Source organism: Chiloscyllium punctatum, chromosome 25, assembly GCF_047496795.1.
Source record: "Chiloscyllium punctatum isolate Juve2018m chromosome 25, sChiPun1.3, whole genome shotgun sequence".
Taxonomy (NCBI): Eukaryota; Metazoa; Chordata; class Chondrichthyes; order Orectolobiformes; family Hemiscylliidae; genus Chiloscyllium; species Chiloscyllium punctatum.
This window is the reverse complement of record NC_092763.1, coordinates 37,767,041-37,785,609: the sequence shown is the minus strand read 5'-3', so window position 1 is coordinate 37,785,609 and position 18,569 is coordinate 37,767,041. Positions and strand designations below refer to the sequence as shown.

General features: G+C 39.5%; 1 protein-coding gene across 1 annotated transcript; it reads right to left on the bottom strand.

Moving 5' to 3' along the window:
* Positions 1-302: 302 nt before the first annotated feature.
* LOC140495658 (uncharacterized) lies at positions 303-14,852 on the bottom strand. The gene is made up of 9 exons (XM_072594649.1): positions 14,680-14,852; positions 14,483-14,587; positions 9,174-10,847; positions 4,814-4,913; positions 4,088-4,236; positions 3,583-3,695; positions 2,760-2,849; positions 2,541-2,663; positions 303-869 (listed from the first exon to the last, which is right to left on the bottom strand). Exons 1-9 carry the CDS (start codon positions 14,744-14,746, stop codon positions 711-713), a joined length of 2,580 nt encoding a protein of 859 aa, XP_072450750.1. The 5' UTR covers positions 14,747-14,852; the 3' UTR covers positions 303-710.
* Between the last annotated feature and the right edge of the window lie 3,717 nt (positions 14,853-18,569).

Here is an 18,569-nt window from a genome sequence, read left to right as displayed (position 1 = left end):
GGACTGAATTTACTGGAAACATATCTGAACATTGTGGTACCTGGTATTGGTGAAATATTTATTTGCGAATGTCACAGCTGTTGTTTTAAAATGTTGTTCTCCATGAACCAGTTAACTTTTGACCATGTTTGTTTTAAAGTAATTGTGCCCTGTATGACTTGGGAAGAAATTGAAATTCAACAATAAATACTATAGCTTGGGAATAAAACTATTCCTTCATTCAGTAATACTATGACAATCAGTGACATCAAAGAATAAAGTAATTCAGATATAAATTTAGAAACTTCCATATTTATCACAGTGTACAAAAAAAAAGTCTTTATTTATTTCCATTTCTTGTACCATAGGTACAAAATCTTCCAGTGGTTACTTCCACTGACTACAGAGTATTTATGTCTTCACACAATTGAACTGTTTCATACTCAGAAGGAAAATACAGGAAAACATGTATGATGATGACAGATAAGGACAGGGTCAGATGACATCAAACAAGTCTGTGGTTCCTCGTTGTTCAACAGCTTGTTCATAATCACTGCCTAGACCCACTAAAAATGGTTGGGTGCTTTTAATGCTCTTCAGGAAAGGAATGAAGAGAAAAATGGAACCCATCATGTGGTTGTTCAAAAGATGTTGGAGTTCATAATGGCATATTCAAGTACAAACACAAATAAGAATATATACATTGCTTCAGTAATATCTGTATGTTACAACTAGCTCTCTTGCTCATCTTTTATGAAGTTAATGTTATCGTAGGCATTTGTAACTTCTGGAAGCTGATGTGTGCTACATTCTGTTTCATCCTCGTTGAATCCATCATTGCTTTGGCCCTTCAGATGTTTCTTCCTCACTTCTTCAAACAATTGCAAGACCTTCAGTCAAAATGTAAATAAAATTAGTAAGTTGACCCAAAACACATGGTTTGAACTTTTGGGGCTGAAATGGTGGACTGGAATTTCCTACAAATGGTAAACTCATGAATATTGCCACTTAAACCTTTGCCTTTTTTTTAACAAAAGAAGGGAGCTCAGCATTTATGAGAGGAGATTACACTCAGGGCTCCCTCACAAATCCAGAAATCCTTGATTTTTATTGTTATTTCATAGCGTGGTACTGTAAGAGGAAGGCAAATACGCTCTTGTACACAGCAGTCAGCTAACTTGACCTGGAAATTGAAGGTCCTTTCAGCTGCTGTCTAAGGGTAAGGATGCTGGGAAGACAGGGTGCCAGATGGTTTCAGTACAGTGCCAAGTACATAGGGTGCCAGGTGGGTAAGATATCAGCTAAGGATAAGGTAGGGTGTCAAATGTAGTAAGCCATATGAACAGGAGGAATATGGTGCCAGTTTAGTAGGATGCCAGCTGGGTATGGTGCCAGGGGAAGAATTTTCAAGCTGGGCAGGGTGTCAGCTGGTTAAGGGATAGGATGCTAGATGAGGTGGGGCTAGGGTGCCAGCTAGGCAAGGGAAAGAGTGCCAGATGAGAGTGGTGCCAATGGGAAGGTATTAGGATGCCAGGTCAGTATCGAGCCAGAATGTAATGTGGCAATATAAGTGATCCAGTATTTAGCATAGGTAGGGGAAGGAGAAATTGAGTCTGGCAGGATGTGGGAAGGACAGGTGACATTGTTGCATCTGGACAGTTTGTGTCCAGCAGTGGTGGGGTGGTCAGGTTGGGCAGGGAAGGGGGACTGTCTTGGATGAGGTTGATTCTAGTGTGACAGTGGAGGGGCTATCTTATCAGGTCCTTCAGGAAAGGGTCTGTCCATTTTGGGGTGAATCAGGTTGGCTGTACTGGAGGTGGGAGATAGAGTGAATGTCAGTTCCTTGGGGGGTGGGGTGGGGGTGGGGTATGCGGGGTTTACAGTCAGGGTCTGATAGCTCTATGTGTTCCGAGAGAGATCTCCTTGAAGGTAGGTGAATTAGGCAATATATTTTGTTGTTTAACTTTCCACTGTTACAATTTTACTTAGTTTTATTGAATCCCTTTGAATCCTTGAATTTAAATGGAGACTTTCAGAGGGCTCCAGGACCACAAGGCCAATTTCAATGTTAAAGAAATCAGCTAGGAAGAATCGCTGGAGGACATTTCTACTTCTACTTGGGTGGGGGGGGGGGGGCGGGATCTTAAGGCAATAACGAAGATGGGATAAGTGAACCTACAAAATTACATTGAACCATGAAAATATTCAGATTAGTAAGCAACAAATATCAGACAGTTATTCAGAAGTTCTTTTGATCTATTGATGAATGCATGAAATAGAATGATGAGAACAAAATTCCTGGAAGCATTTAATAATCAATTTGATCATAAAATAGTGTGAGATTTTGGGTGGGGTGGGGGGGTAGGAAAGGAAGGCTAATTTCAGAGTCTTTCAGGATGAATAAGTTAAATGGAGTCAAATGTGTTCTTCATCTGTAATTAATTTGCAAACCTTTCAGTTTTATTATTAAACGAATCCCCATTTTAGGACAATCACTTAAAAGCAGGTTTCAGAGAACAAATGTGATACATCAATGCAGCAGAAAGTATTCATAGTTATACCTGTGATTTGGGCACAAGACCAACTCTAAAGAAACCCAGTGTTCCTGTCTCTATCTTGGTGCAGTCCACAACTGTAGAGGCAATGTTTTCAGGTGAAGGACCATCACACAATACAGCATCAACCTGTACCATGGACAAACAACTTTTTTGAGTAAAAGCTGTAATTTTAAATGTTAATTATTTTCTGAAGTCAAAGAATAAGTTGTAAACAAATAGGACCTTGTTGCCAAGTTTGGCATAGACTTGATTGTGGTGAGTGGTGTCTGCTTCTCCAGTTGGGTTTGCTGATGTCACTGCAATAGGCCCCACCTGAACATACAGAAAGCAATGAGTTAGGACATCAATCAGTGGAAGCCACATTCTCAATCTCTGTTCTATGCTGATTTCAGAATCCACAGACAGGAAAGAGGGAACTTGTAAATTAGAATGCAGTGCCATCACTGACATGCTTGCTTCCTGCTCAGTCACACCACTATTGTATGAGTGGCAAGGGATCTCTTTAAGTGTGCAGTTAATTCTTTTAGCAATTGGATTTAAAAGACTAATATAGATTTCAAAGACACTCTGTTATCCATTAATTTGTGTGTCGCTTACTGAGACATGTGTGGTACCTCCATTTTTTCTACCTGACTAACTTTGTTATATGACACGGTGTCGTAACAGATTTGTCCAGTATTAGCACATTTGAAGCAGACAGCTCAACAGAATTTTAATGAAAATTGAAAGCCATTTGAAAATGACCCCATCAAACTAAGCAATAATTAATATTAACTCTGCTTCCTTTCCACAGATGCTGTCAGACCTGCTGAGTTTTTCCAGCAATATTTGTTTCTGATTTCCGGCATATGCACTTCATTCGGATTTTTCATTTAATAAGACTCGAGCTACCCATTGTTTCATGGTCAAGAACATTTCCATTGAAACAAGCATAGAGATTCTGTAAAAGCTGTCATCACTTAAAGTTAATAAAGAAATCCAAAATAACTCTTATTATAGTTTGCATATTCAACACAAAAGCTATTTGGAAAGGTAGGAATCTTACCTGATCAATGAGGTGTGTAGTAACAGTGCAGTCTGGAATTCTTATGGCAATGCTCTGAGGAGTTCCAATGTATTTTTCTGCATGTTGCAGTCCAAATAAGTTCAACCACTCTCCTTTTAATGATAAGAATATTTGTTAATACTGTAGTTACTTTTCCACATTTATTTAACTTATATTGTGACAAAATACCCGGTGTTGCAATGTTGAATATTCACAAGTTTAGAATTATAATCATGAGTCTGTGATATATACTTGAAATGTTTTAATTCTAACCTTGTCAGACAGGATAATTCTTAACAGAAGTGAGACTCTTTCCCAAACTGAGACCATAAACACAGCTAGTTTGTCACCTTAGATTGCATTAAAACTCCAAAGTCTGGCTAAATAGCAACATTGGGAGAGAACAGATTTCTTAAGTGCTATTGGAACTGCAAAAGGACAGAGTTTGTGAGGTTAATAATTAAGTGATGATGAGCAGATATGCAACGTTGCCATGCAGCCTTACCTCTGGGGATGACAAGACTGATGGATGAAGGCCAAACCTTCTGCATGAGGTCCCAGAGTAGAGGACTCAATTGATGTTTTGCTGGTTCTAGCTGGGCAACATTGGAAATCCATAAAGACATTGGCCTCTCTTTGGCTTGTTTCTTTGTACTGTGAAGATAATAAAAAGGTAAGTAAAATCTCTCACCAATTTGTGTCTATCAATAACATTCTTATAAGTTTTAAAATGTTAGCATGCTGCAGCTACTTGCATTTGGAATATGTCATTTAATTCATTAAAGTTTAGTAAAATGAATCAAATAAATAGAAAACTGGATTTCGTGTAGGTTTTATTTTAAATCTGCAGGTTGCTATTACTTTGCTTCTTACAAAATTATGCCAGATGAACTCAAATTTCATAAATCCATCATGTGAAAGTGGAGTTCGGTACTCCAGTTTTACAGATGTATCACGACTGACCTAATGAGTAATGGGATTTGCAGCAATGTCACAAGATAATATATCGACAAACAAATCAAAACTGTATTTGATCCAGTTGAAATTTCATGCTTCTAATCTTAGTAGTCAACAGCAGCAAATCATCCCACATACGTAACATCCGTTTTCTGTTTCCAAATATAGTATATTGTTTTGCAAGATACATTACTCTAATGATACTCCCTCAAAAACTGAAACCTCTAGTACTCTTCAGAAGAAATCAGAACATCCAAAGCAAAACTATTCATACTTGTAAGCTTTTTCAACAGCATCTGGACGGTTGCAAGCTGCCACCAACACATACACAGTGTCTGTTGGAATACCACATGTCCCTCCATTTTTCATAATCTCTGCAGAAAAAAGTGATGTTTTTATTGTGTAAATCTGGAAAGCATTAAGTTTTAAAAATATGATTGCCAGAGATTTTGTTTTCTGGAATATGCAACTGTAAGATTACAAGGGGAATTGACAAGGTTAATTCTGATAATTCATTACTTGTTGAAAGCACAAGTAAAAAATTATGCAGCTGAGAATGAATGGAGATCAGACAAAATAAAAGTAGGTCTACTGGGCACCTTTCAACTGGAACTATCTACTTAATTCCATTTGTTTGTCCTTTCCTCGTATTCTTCCTTTTTAAATATATATTTATTATCTTTTAAATATATGGGTACAGCAAATATACTTAATGTAACATCATTTCACTTTGGAAAAGAAAATTCTAACATCCCCTTCATTCTTCTCATGATCACCTGAGCTAATGTTTCTTGGTTATCAAATTGACAATAAATCAAAGCAACCTTTTCACGACTGCCTGTCTCAAAACCAGTTACAACTGCCTATTAACCCAGTTTTTTCAATGGGATAACCCCTCATTTTCCACATTTTCTTCACACTAAAACCTCATTATTTTAATAAACATTTCTTGTTTCCTTTCAATTACTACCATGTTTCTGCAAGGTTTGTGAAGGTTTGTAACTCAGGTTGAGGTTTAGGGTGTAGGTTTGCTCGCTGAGCTGTAGGTTTGATATCCAGATGTTTCATTACTTGGCTAGGTAACATCATCAGTGGCGACCTCCAAGTGAAGCGATGCTGTTGTCTCCTGCTTTCTATTTATATCTTTCTCCTGGATGGGGTTCCTGGGGTTTGTGGTGATGTCATTTCCTGTTCGTTTTCTGAGGGGTTGATAGATGGCATCTAGATCTATGCGTTTGTTTATGGCGTTGTGGTTGGAGTGCCAGGCCTCTAGGAATTCTCTGTCTCGTCTTTGCTTAGCCTGTCCCAGGATAGATGTGTTGTCCCAGTCGAAATGGTGGTTTTTTTCATCCGTGTGTAGGGCTAGGAGGGAGAGGGGGTCTTGTCTTTTTGTGGCTAGCTGGTGTTCGTGTATCCTGGTGGCTAACTTTCTTCCTGTTTGTCCTATGTAGTGTTTGTGGCAGTCCTTGAATAGAATTTTTTAGATGACGTTGGTTTTGTCCATGGGTTGTACTGGGTCTTTTAAGTTTGTTAGTTTTTGTTTGAGAGTGTTGGTGGATTTGTGTGCTACTAGGATTCCGAGGGGTCTTAGTAGTCTGGCTGTCATTTCTGAAACTTCTTTGATGTATGGTAAGGTGGTTAGGGTCTCTGATTGTGTTTGGTCAGCTTGTCATGGCTTGTCCTTGAGGAATCTGCGGACTGTATTTTTTGAGGATCGTTCTTCTTGAATACGTTGTATAGGTAGTTCTCCTCTGTTTTCCGAAGTTCGTCTGTACTGCAGTGTGTGGTGGCTCGTTGGAATAGTGTTCTGATACAGCTTCGTTTGTGTGTGTTGGGATGGTTGCTGGTGTAGTTCAGTATTTGGTCAGTGTTTGTCAGTTTTCTGTACACACAGGTTTGTAGTTCTCCATTGTCCTTTCTTTCGACTGTGACGTCCAGGAATGCGAGTTTGTTGTCGGTTTCTTCCTCCTTGGTGAACTTTATGCCTGTGAGGGTGTTATAATGATGTTAAATGTCTCTTCTATCTTATTTCATTTTATGATGACAAAGGTGTCATCTACGTAGCGGACCCGGATTTTTGGTTTGATGGTTGGTAGGGCTGTTTGTTCTAGTCTTTGCATTACTGCTTCTGATATGAGTCTGATAGCAGGGATCCCATGGGTGTGCCGTTGGTTTGTTTGTAGATTATGTTGTTGAAGGTGAAGTGGGTGGTGAGGCACAGGTCCACTAGCTTCATGATGTTTTCGTTGGTAATGTGATTGATGGTGGTTGGTGTGTGTGTGTGATGGTCTCTTCTAAAAAGTGTGGTAAGTATTTCCCTTGCCAGGTCGATGTTGATGGAGGTGAATAGTGCTGTTACGTCGAATGAGATCATTGCTTCGTCTTCCTCTATTTTGATGATTTTTAGGAATTCCTTGGTGGAGTGGATGAAGTGCTGTGACTCCTCTACTAGGTATTTCAGTCTTGCGTGTAGTTCTTTGGCCAGTCTGTAAGTTGGTGTTCCGGGTAGTGAGACTATGGGTCTGAGGGGGGTTCCTGGTTTATGGATTTTTGGTAGTCCGTAGGATCGTGGGGTGTTGGTCCCGTCGGGTTTCATTTTCTGGAATTTCATCTTGTTTAATTGTCCGGAATTGTGTAATTTTCTTAGGAGATATATAATTTTGTTTCCTAGTTGTGGGGTCGGGTTTAGTGCCACCTGTTGGTAGGTGTTAGTGTCTACGAGTAGTGCTTTGGCTTTCTCTATGTAGTCCTTCTGTTCAGGATGACTGTGAGCCGACCTTTGTCTGCAGGTAATATAACGATGTTTTTGTCTTTTTTGAGGTTTTCTAGGGCTTTCTTTTCTTGTGTGTTCAGTTTGTTTCCTTCCCTCTTTTAGCTCAAAATAGGTGCAACTGTCTGTCTGATCGTTTCTTCCGTGAGTTTGTTGTCCTTCAATGTGGTTTCTGATGCCGCTAGGAAATCCTTGTCAGTGTCTCGGTAATTGAAATTTAATCCTTTCACTAGTACCGCTTTTTCTGTGTCTGATAGGGTCTGGTCTGATAAGTTCTTTATCCATGCCCCTGTGTTCTCGGTTTTGTCTTTTTTTGTGAGTTTGTCAAGTTTTTTCTTCAGGTCCCGATTTTTCTTTATCTGTGTTTGTCGTTGTTTGGTGTTTATGGCTCGTTCTACCGCGTCTGTCCATTCTTGATTTGTTGCTTGTTGAATAATGGTTTTGGCGCACAATTTCCTGATTATATTTTCGGAGTCTGTGGTGGGCGTCATTGATTAGTTCTCGGAGCATTCTGCAACGGTCTCAAACAAAAACTAACAAACTTAAAAGACCCAATACAACCCATGGACAAAACCAATGTCATCTACAAAATTCCATGCAAGGACTGCCACAAACACGACATAGGACAAACAGGAAGAAAATTAGCCACCAGGATACACGAACACCAGCTCGCCACAAATAGACATGACCCTCCCTCCCTCGTAGCCCTATACACGGATGAAAAAAACCACCATTTCGACTGGGACAACACATCTATCCTGGGACATGCTAAGCAAAGACATGCCAGAGAATTCCTAGAGGCCTGGCACTCCAACCACAACGCCATAAACAAATGCATAGATCTAGATGCCATCTATCAACCCCTCAGAAAACGAACAGGAAATGACATCACCACAAACCCCAGGAACCCCATCCAGGAGAAAGATATAAATAGAAAGCAGGAGACAACAGCTTCGCTTCACTTGGAGGTCGCCACTGATGATGTTACCGAGCCAGGTAATGAAACGTCTGGATATCAAATCTACAGCTCAGCGAGCAAACCGACACCCTAAACTGCCATGTTTCCTATGGTGAGTGCATATAACTACATGGAATACTTTAGTTGTAATCTAAATATTATTTTGTAGAGATGTAACACCACTTGACTGCTTTTATGTTCCATATCCAATACTTAAAACCCAGCCCTTAGGTTACCTTTCTATAGCATTTTCTATCTTTTCTCCTACCTTTACTGATCTACCTATCTGCATACTGAGTTATCTTTGTTACTTCACCTTTTAGCATTAACCATCTATGGCATTTCTGTTTTACTGTTCCTTCCCAAAATGTACTATTTCATATTCTATATACACAATAACATCTATCTCGTATATTTCTGTCTTTCTAACCTATGTGCATTTCTGTGTCATCTGTCTTCCTTAAAATTTGCCAAGACCCAAGTTTGGTATAATTAACAAATTCAAATTCCATTTGCCCCTATATTCAAGCCATTTGTACAGAAGTTAATTGACCTCTGGAATAAGATACCAAGGAAAGTTAGGAAGCAGACATAGTGTGAGTGCATTCAAGACACAAAAGAGTACCTTTATGGAAGGTGCTTTTATTGTTCCTAGTAACTTCTACATTACTATGTCATTACTTGCATCCATTTCAACATGTTAGAAGACACAGTAAATGTAAAACAGGTTTAAGGCTAACAGTCCGGTAATTAAGTGTAAGTAATTGTTACAGGCAACAGCCATCCACATGAGTAGTTAAATTCCATGGAAAGAAATAATGTTGTAAGATAGGTTAATTGATATGAACACAATAATGATTTGATTGAATTTGTACTTAACTTTTTTTGTACTTTTATGAACTTTACCTGCAATTTTTCTGACTGAGCTGGTTTTTCTAGAAGACAAATGAGGGCATATGGAGTTGCTGTGTCCAAATCCACAGAGGCTGGCCCAGGCACGTCCCAATGGCAACTGAGGTCTCTCAAAGCTCTGGTTAAACAGGGTGGCCAGAAAGCAGTAAAAGCTAACTAAACCAAAAATGATGGTGACCCCAATATCATATCCAAAAGGATTTGAATTAATGGCATCCAAAAGAAAGCTGATCAGAATCAGTTGAAAGCTGAGAGAAAAGGCAAACCATGCTGCATTAAGAAACAAAGTCCCTATCACCACAAAGCCATTAAAAAGCAGGAAGCAAATAATTCCTACTGCAATACCAAACCCCCTAGTAGACCCATAGAGGCCACCATATCTGGTCAAACCCCAGATTATCCATATTAAGCTATACAAGATGAAAGCACAACTTTCCAAGGTTTTACCACGAGAAAAAGAAATTGAACCACATATAAGCTGAAGAAGTCCTCCAGGAATGATAATCCAGGGTAGGACAACAGTGGCTAAAGGTGTAGAAGTATTGACTGATATAGTGATAGCGAAAGCAGCTACAACGTTACAGGCATGAGCTAGAATTTCAGCATCTGAGTATTTGGAATATCCCAAATAAGGACTGTGGGTGTCATTATCTGACTTTGGTGTTAATGCATTCATCCTAATGAGAAAACCCTTTATGATCCCCTTTCCAGTGGGAATAGTAATGGATCCAATACTATTGAAAAGGGAAATGAAAGCTAAGCAAGCAGATGCCACAAATATAGCTACACTGACACCTTGTGCGCCACCATGAAAGAAACCAGTTGGGTGAGCTGCCACTGATATACAATAGGAAACAAAAAACAGTACATAAATTCCATCAGCTAGACTTTTACTAGCCATAAACAGAGCCAGAATGAAAAACAACACTGCAAGAACGGTAGGAGCTGGAATTGGGAAGAAGGGTTGATTGTCTTGCCAAAGCTTGTAAAGAAAAGCATAACCTTCAGCAAATTTTAATATTGAGGTTAAACCAAAGAAAGTAGCAGTCAGGCTGTCAATGGCTCTATAAGACAAAACACTGCCAACAATTTGATATACTGCTGCTGTCCATAGCCAGGGGACTTGGCCAACAAACAGATTGGTTGTTACACCCAAAACCTGACATCCTAACACACTGGCAGATAGCATATTTGTGATGTAGCCTAGAACAACTACATCATTTTTAATTGTTTCTGGTTTTAGATAGGTATCAATCTTATGCAGACATGTCCCTGGGAAAATGATTTTTCCTTTACTTAAGGATACAGAAACTCGCCCTAACCCAAAATAAAGCCCTATAAAGAAAACAATTAAATAACTTAAAGCTATGGCAGAATGCCCAAAAGATTGATCATATAATGCAGCAATTTCATGGGCAGTAGCGAGAGAGATGGCAAAAGCAATCATAGCAAGGATAATTTCCATTTGAATTAATCCTATCACCCCAATGATGAAGAGCCCCAAGGTGAAAGCTGAATAACCAGGGACTAGTGCATTCCTGATCCCATTATCTTGGATGACTTTCTCCCCAATCAATATGTGAATAAGACCAGTTCCACACCAGAGAGCTGAGACTGTCAGACACAAGTTCACAAATAACACAGCATGACTTGAATTCTTCCTTATGCCTGTAGAAAAAGCAACCAAAAAAAAATGATCATATACACATAAAATGAATGACAGTGACTGTATAATGTACAATAAGCCATTTTCCACGCAATAGGGGTATGCTGGCATTTATACTCCATACAAGTTTACTTCCACACTACTTCATCTAGTTCTTCCTACCAAACGCATCTTACACTATATGCACAGGAAATAATTTGCCAATTATGTGCCCATTTACAAGCTATTAATGTTATTTTGTATCACTTTTCCTGTATATTTACAACATTTACTAATGTAGCGTTGTCAGTACATTTTTAAATTGCATCAAGACCAAACAGTTGATGAATTTCTGAACAATAGTAGTCTCAGCAATGAATAATCTCTGTGGAACACCATTTACAATGCTTCCGTTTCTACGGAAGTAACTTTAACTCCTACACTCTATTTTCTCTGTTGTAGTTAACATAGTCATGGAGTCATACAGCATGGAAACTGGCCCTTTGGTCCATTCATCCATGCTGAACAGGTTTTCCAAATTAAACTCGTCTACACTTACTTGCATTTGGCCCATATCCATCAAAAACTTTCCTGTTCATGTACCTGTCCAAATGTCTTTAAAATGCTGTAACTGTACCTGCATCTATCATTTCCTCTGGCAGTTTATTTCATATATGAACCATCCTCTGTGTCAAAACATTGCTCTTAAGATCCCTTTTAGATCTTTCTCCTCTCACCTCAAAAATATGTCCCTAGTTTTGAAATCTCCCACTCTAGGGTAAAGACCTTTTCAATTCATCTTAAGTATGCCTCTCATGGTTTTATAAACCTCTATTAGGTCACCTCTCAGCCTCCTAAGCACAAGGGAAAAAATACTACCCTATTCGGCCTCTCCTTATAACTCAAACCCCAAAACATCCTGGTAAATCTTTTCTGAACCGTTTCTAATTTAATAATACCCTTCCTATTACCAGGCTAACCAGAACTGGACAAAGTACTCCAAAAGTGGACTCACCAACATCCTGTACAACCTCAATGTGATGTCCCAATTCCTGCACTCGATGGTCTGAGTAACGAAGGCAAGTGTGCTAAATGTCTTGTAAATCACCCTGGATTAGTGGTGCTGGAAGAGCACAGCAGTTCAGGCAGCATCCGAGGAGCAGTAAAGTTGACGTTTCAGGCAAAAGCCCTTCATCAGGAATACAGGCAGAGAGCCTGAAGGGTGGAGAGTTGATTTTAACCCTTATTAATCACCCTGTCTACTGTGACGCAACTTTTAACGAACTATGTACCTGAACCCCTAGGTCACTCTGTTCAACAACAGTACCTAGGATTCTACCATTAACTGTATAAGACACGTTACTGTTCAGTTTACCAAAATGCAATACCTTGCATTTATCCAAATTAAATTTCATCTGCCACTCCTCAGTCCATTGGCCCAATTGAACAAGATTCCTATTGAATCTTAGATAATCTTCACTATCGACTATACCAGCAGTTTTGGTGTCATCTGCAAACTTACTAACCATGCCTCCTAAATTCTCACCAAAATCGTTAATATAAATGACAAACAATATTGGACCCAGCACCGATCCAAATGGAACACCACTGTCCAAAAAAAAACCCTCCACCATTACCATCTGTCTCCTAATGTCAAGCCAATTTTGTATCCAATTGACAAGCTCTCCCTGAATCCCATGTAATCTAACTTTACTTATCACTCTATCATGTTAAATTTGTTAAGGCTTTAATAAAGTCTGAAGAGACAATGTCTACCACTCTGACCATACCAACATGTATGTAAATCTTTACTGGGGCCACACTCCACTTCATCACTATTTCTTAGTATATTTCTATTGTGACTTTTCATTCCCTTTGAAAGATTTTTCATATTCCCATTTTTGCATCATGATTTGTTTTGCAACTCTGTTGCTTTTTATAACTCAGACTGAATGATGTGAACTTTTTCTTGTATTTTAAAAACTTCTTCGAGTTGAATAGTGTATTTTACTTAATTGTTTACCTTGTTTCTTAACCACAAGAATCATCTTTTTACAGATATATATTGGTTGTCTATTGTATCAAATATTTTATTCCAAACCTCATCCTTCTAAGGTTTATCTTATTTCAATTTGTCAGAATGGAATACTGTGTCTTATCTGAGGAAAACATGCCAAGATTGATGTAGAAATGATACTCCCCTTATAGAAGAAACTGGAACTCTGTAGGTGCAGAGGTGAAAGTAAAAGATTCTTCCACTTAAAGTGGAGACAGGGTTTTTTTCTCTCAAAAAGGGAATTTGCCTGCGGAACTCTTTAACCCAAATGCCAGTGAAAGCAGGGTCATTGAATATTTTGAAAGCTGAGGTAGATGCTTGACCAAGAAGAGATGTAAAATTGGGTTGAGCCACAGTCAGATCAGTCAAAAACATATAGAATTGCTAGTGAGGCGAAAGAGGCCAAATGGCCTTCACCTATGTTTGTTTGGTCTTCTAGAAAGAGGGCAATGAAGTTCACTAGACCGGTTCTTGGGATGAACATGTTGTTTAATGAATAGAGATTGAGCAGACTACACCTATATTGTCTGGCATTGAGAAGACTGAAAAATAATTTCTTTGAACTATCATATTTTTAAGAAGCTTTGAGTTGGCAGATACTGAAAAAATATTTTCCGTGGTTGAACAATCTAGCACATGGGTTCAAACTCTCAGAATGAGGTGTCAGCTATGCAGTGCTGCAATAAGGCAAAACATCTTCACTGAAAAGCTGGGGAATCTTTGGAATTCTGTAGCCAGAAAGCTGTGAATGTTCAGTAGCTGATTGGGCTCAAGTCACAGATCAATAAATTTTCAGGTTTTAGAAAATTCAGGGTTTTGAAGATGATGCAGAAAGATGCACAGGAAGATGCACAGGAAGATCAATCATAAGCGGTTGAATGAAATAGCAGGCTTGAAGCGCCAAATAGAGTGTTATTGGCTCTTTTATGTTCTTATGACTTCCAAAATTTCAAATTTAGTCCGATTGTTAACTAAATCTACTCCATTAATCATCAATAAATCTGGTATTGTCCTTTCTTCAGTCATGGGTGTAATGTGTCACTGATACATTGGAGGCAGTGTGTACCATCCAGAAACTGCAGGACTAGATTGAGTTGGGATATCTGGTCGGCATGGACGAGTTGGACCGAAGGGTCTGTTTCTGTGCTGTACATCTCTCTGACTCTATTAATTAGAAGATCAAGGTCAGGTCTTAGATGGGAACGTCACCACCTGCAAGCTTCCCTCCTAGTCACACATCATCCTTATTTGTAACTAGATTGCGGTTCCTTCACTGTCACTAAGTCAAAATGCAGGAACTCTCACCCTCCAGCACTGGTATACCTATCGGCAAGGAGTGCAGTGGTTCAAGAAGACACCACTTTCTCAAGGGCAATTAAAGATGGGGATATACTAGGACCGAGCCAGTAACGCCAGCATCAGGAGAACGAATAAGGTTGGGGTTGTAACAAAGTTGTAATTATCGCGCCCTACACGCTGATTCACAGAGGGGGCTAGAACACTGGCAATGTATTGGGCAAACTAGCGACACGATGCGTTGATTGCGATGTCACGAACTACAACAGATCTTAATCATACGATGTTTCTCAATGTTTCTGATACCTGTATATCCGACCAGAACCGCCACGATAAGTAACAAAATTCCGAGAGCCGTGTTATGAATCAACGGCGCTGTGCTGTAGCGATCCACAGCCAACAATAGCGCACCTGACAGACAATAGGGAAAGGAAAAACTGTTAAAAAGTCTGTAAAAAGACATTTCTACAAATTAACTGCGGCAATTCATTTCCACCGTTTACCTGCACAGGTAGCTAGGATGCCCACGGAATAATGCAGAGTCTCGGTGGCTTCTTGCAGTTGGGGCATCTCCGGATGGCGAAATGGAACGGGTTATTAAAAAACTTGCTCCCTGAGCTCAGCTCTTCAATACTGAAGCGTCACGCCTGTATAATGGGTTTGATGTGTTACAGTATTGGTTACACTCCGATCCTGCTAGAGTCTGCCTTCCAGCTATCCTTTATATAAACTCACCACGCCCTCCTTTCAGTGCCAAGTCTGTACCACTGGATATGCAAATACAGCAGGAAACGTCAACCTGGCTGTTTCATACACACTGTTAATGCCGCACATGAAATTTCAAGGTATAAAAAAATTGCTGTGAGCAGAGCTTCTAAAACCACGGATAAAAAGAAAAAAACATTGTTTACAATTTACAACCCGGCGATTCCTTTATAATTTAAATAGAACAAATCTGTCAAAACATAGTTACATCTGAGATGCTTCGTTATATTTTTCGGGGAAAATAGAATTGTCAATGGAGTGATTTCTCTCGTTGCTCTTTCAGGCAGCGTTTTAAACATGAATTACAAGGAAAACGAGCGGTGATGAAGAGAACTTACAACTAAAAACACAGCGCTGGGGAGAAGCCGCGGGGTTGGCAGTATCTATGGAGCGTTAACACTGCCAGTCTAATACGGCACTTCACTTACAACTTTAATTCTCTTTCACTCTCTCTCTCTCCACTGGTGTTGACAGACCTGAGTTTCTCTTTGTTTTTCTTCTCAATACCGTAGAGCTTCGCTTTCATTTAAATGAGAAAAAAAATCACAGGTTTGTTCGTGTGACAGTGTAGCAGCTGTCTGCACCAGAGGAGCAGCATCGGCTGGGGAACACAGTAGTGTATGCACTAAAACAAAATAAAACTCAGATGAGACCGTTTCAATCCAAAACGTTAACGTTTCCTCCGATTGATTCTGACCCATTGGCTGTGTTATCACTGTCAGCATTTATAAGTTATTCTGGAGAAGGGAGACTGTTAGAAATTGGATTCAAGTTGCTGAATCAAATCATGTCCCCATTAAGCCCACCGCCAGGAGGAAAAGTCAATGCTAGCATAAGGAACAATGGAGTCAATGCTAGCATAAGGAACAATGGCGAGTGAGCGGGGTTGGGTGACCAATAACATCGAGGTGGATTGGAAAGTAATAGAGTCATAGAAGCGTACAGGACGGAAGCAGACACTTTGGTCCAACCAATCCATGCTGAACATGATCCCAAACTAAACTAGTCTCACCTGCCTACTCCTGGCTCATATCCCTCCAAACCTTTCCTATTCATCAAAATGTCTTTTAATGATTTTGATCGCTAGCTTCTGCAGTTATTTCAGATTTTTTTTTGGAAAATATTGACATTGGTAAATACAATTGGGCAAGGGCGTTGGGAATATATCTCATTTTTCACTGATTGTTGCAAAATCATTAACAAATAATTGGAACCGGATCTTCAAGTGTATTTTCGGGATGATTGAAAAGGATGGGAAAACTTTCGCATTTGGTCAACAATGCGGAAGTAACGACCCAGTGACCGTCCACCTTGCATAACGTTAAACAAAAAGACTTGTTTCCTGGTCTGGGCGAACTATTATGACTACTGATGTAATGGAAAAGAACACTTCAGGTGAATGTTTGCCTAGAAACGGTATTCATTGAGGAATCTGAAGAATAAACTAGAATAACAATTCTATATTTTACAAATAAAATATACAGTGAAAACAGTCACTGAACTCTATTTTTCTTTGCACAGATGTTGCCAGACCTGCTGAGTTTCTGCAGCAATTTCTGTTTTTGTTTGTTACAGTAAACCTTACCTATGCTAAATGATTTAGTTACTATTTGGATAATTTATGTACAATTTGCGGCCACAGGATGTCATTTCATTGAAAGCTTGATACTTCGAGTACCAAGCAAGTTGAACCATATTGTATCCACCATATCCACAACTATCCAGTGGTTGGCTTATCACAGGTGAACTATTATTTCAGGCTGTGCATTGAATGCTTTGCGCTACTTTTTCTTCCAGCTTTGAATAAGTTTCTTGTTTAATACATTGGACCAATAGTTTTAAAACTTGCTTGAGCTGCATTAGACTTGAGTCGCCTGCGGGAAATATACCTTACAAATAACAACTCCGCCCGCAAAATGTATCCAACCCGACCCCCCATGTTCCGCTTTCCCGACAGGGGGCGCTCCTACCAAATAGAATACGTGAAGGGGAAAAAGTGCCTCATGTTTGCTCAGCGAAATGTCAACTCACCCTGAACCTCAGAACAGCACCAGTTAAAATATAGGTGTGACATTTTTTTCCAGTTTCTTACAATATCTATCTAAGGTCCTTCTGATCGAGAGGGGAAGAGTTGGCTCAGATTCGGCTGTTTTGAATTGATCTACTCAATTTATACATCACATAGATGTCTCACTGCCAGAGGACAGAAAGGACTATTACCTCATTGTGTCGGCCGGATTTGAATCCTACTCTCAAAGGCGAAAGACAAATGCTTAACATGTTTTGTTTTAAAATAATGAGCTGATGATAGATAGAGGTAATGCAATAAACATATATATGCATTTTTCAAAGATAGTTGTTAAGTTGCATCAGAAGTAAGAGAGTAGGGGGGAAAAACGCCCAGGTACATGGCATTGGAGAAAGCATAGCAGCTTACGGGTAGAATTTTGGATTGACATGGATAGCTGTGGCTCCAACGAAAGAACACTGGAGAGTTGTGTTCCAAATGTTGAGTGTTGGGTCCTCTATAATTTTCAGAAGAGTTAAATTTGTGCTGAGGAAACGCAGTTTTGAAACTTGTTGACAACAACAGCAACAAAAAAAAGGAAATGTAGAGTAAAAAGACTTCGGGAGAATATACATTTCTGTCTGGAATAAAGGTGACAGATTCTTCTTAATATTCTTAATTGGACAGTACTATATTTTGGAAGGAAAGCCAGGAATTGAGTCACTCAATAACAAGACACTGAAATGTGAGAATGAATGAAGAATCTTGTGCTCTTAAACACATAATTTCCTGAAAAACAAAACCATAGTAAATGACATCAACTTTTGTTTACGCAACACATTTAACATCCTAATGTATCCTAAGACAGCTCACAGGATCATTAGGGAATATTAGTTGACATCAAGCTTCATGATGATACATTACATATGAACAAGACTAGGCCATTTAGTTTTTTGAGCCTGATCCTCCATTCAATATGATCATGGCTGATATTAGTGCAGATCAGTAAATGTTTTTTTCAAAGCAGCAGGTTTTAAGGAATGTCATAGCATTATAAACCAAGCCAGACCCCCTCAAAACATTTAAAAAAGGCAGCCCAGACCCTAACTGCAGGTGAAAAGTGAAAACTGCAGCTCGACCACATGATTTTAAATGAAATGTAATGTATTTATTCATGAACAAAAGAAAACCAAATTTAGAATAACATAACTATTTGAAAACCCACGCCCTCCACCTCCACCATGATTTTCGCTTCCCCGGCCCCCAACATCTTATCTTCACTATGGACATCCAGTCCCTATACACCTCCATCCCCCGTCACGAAGGCCTCCGAGCCCTCCGCTTCTTCCTTTCCCGCTGAACCAACCAGTACTCTTCCACTGACACCCTCCTTCGACTGACTGAACTGGTCCTCACTCTGAACAACTTCTCTTTCCAATCCTCCTACTTCTTCCAAACCAAAGGAGTAGCCATGGGCACCCGCATGGGCCCCCTCTATGCCTGCCTCTTTGTTGGATATGTGGAACAGTCCATCTTCCACAGCTACACTGGCACCACTCCCCCCCTTTTCCGCCACTATATCAATGACTGTATCGGCGCTACCTCGTGCTCCCACAAGGA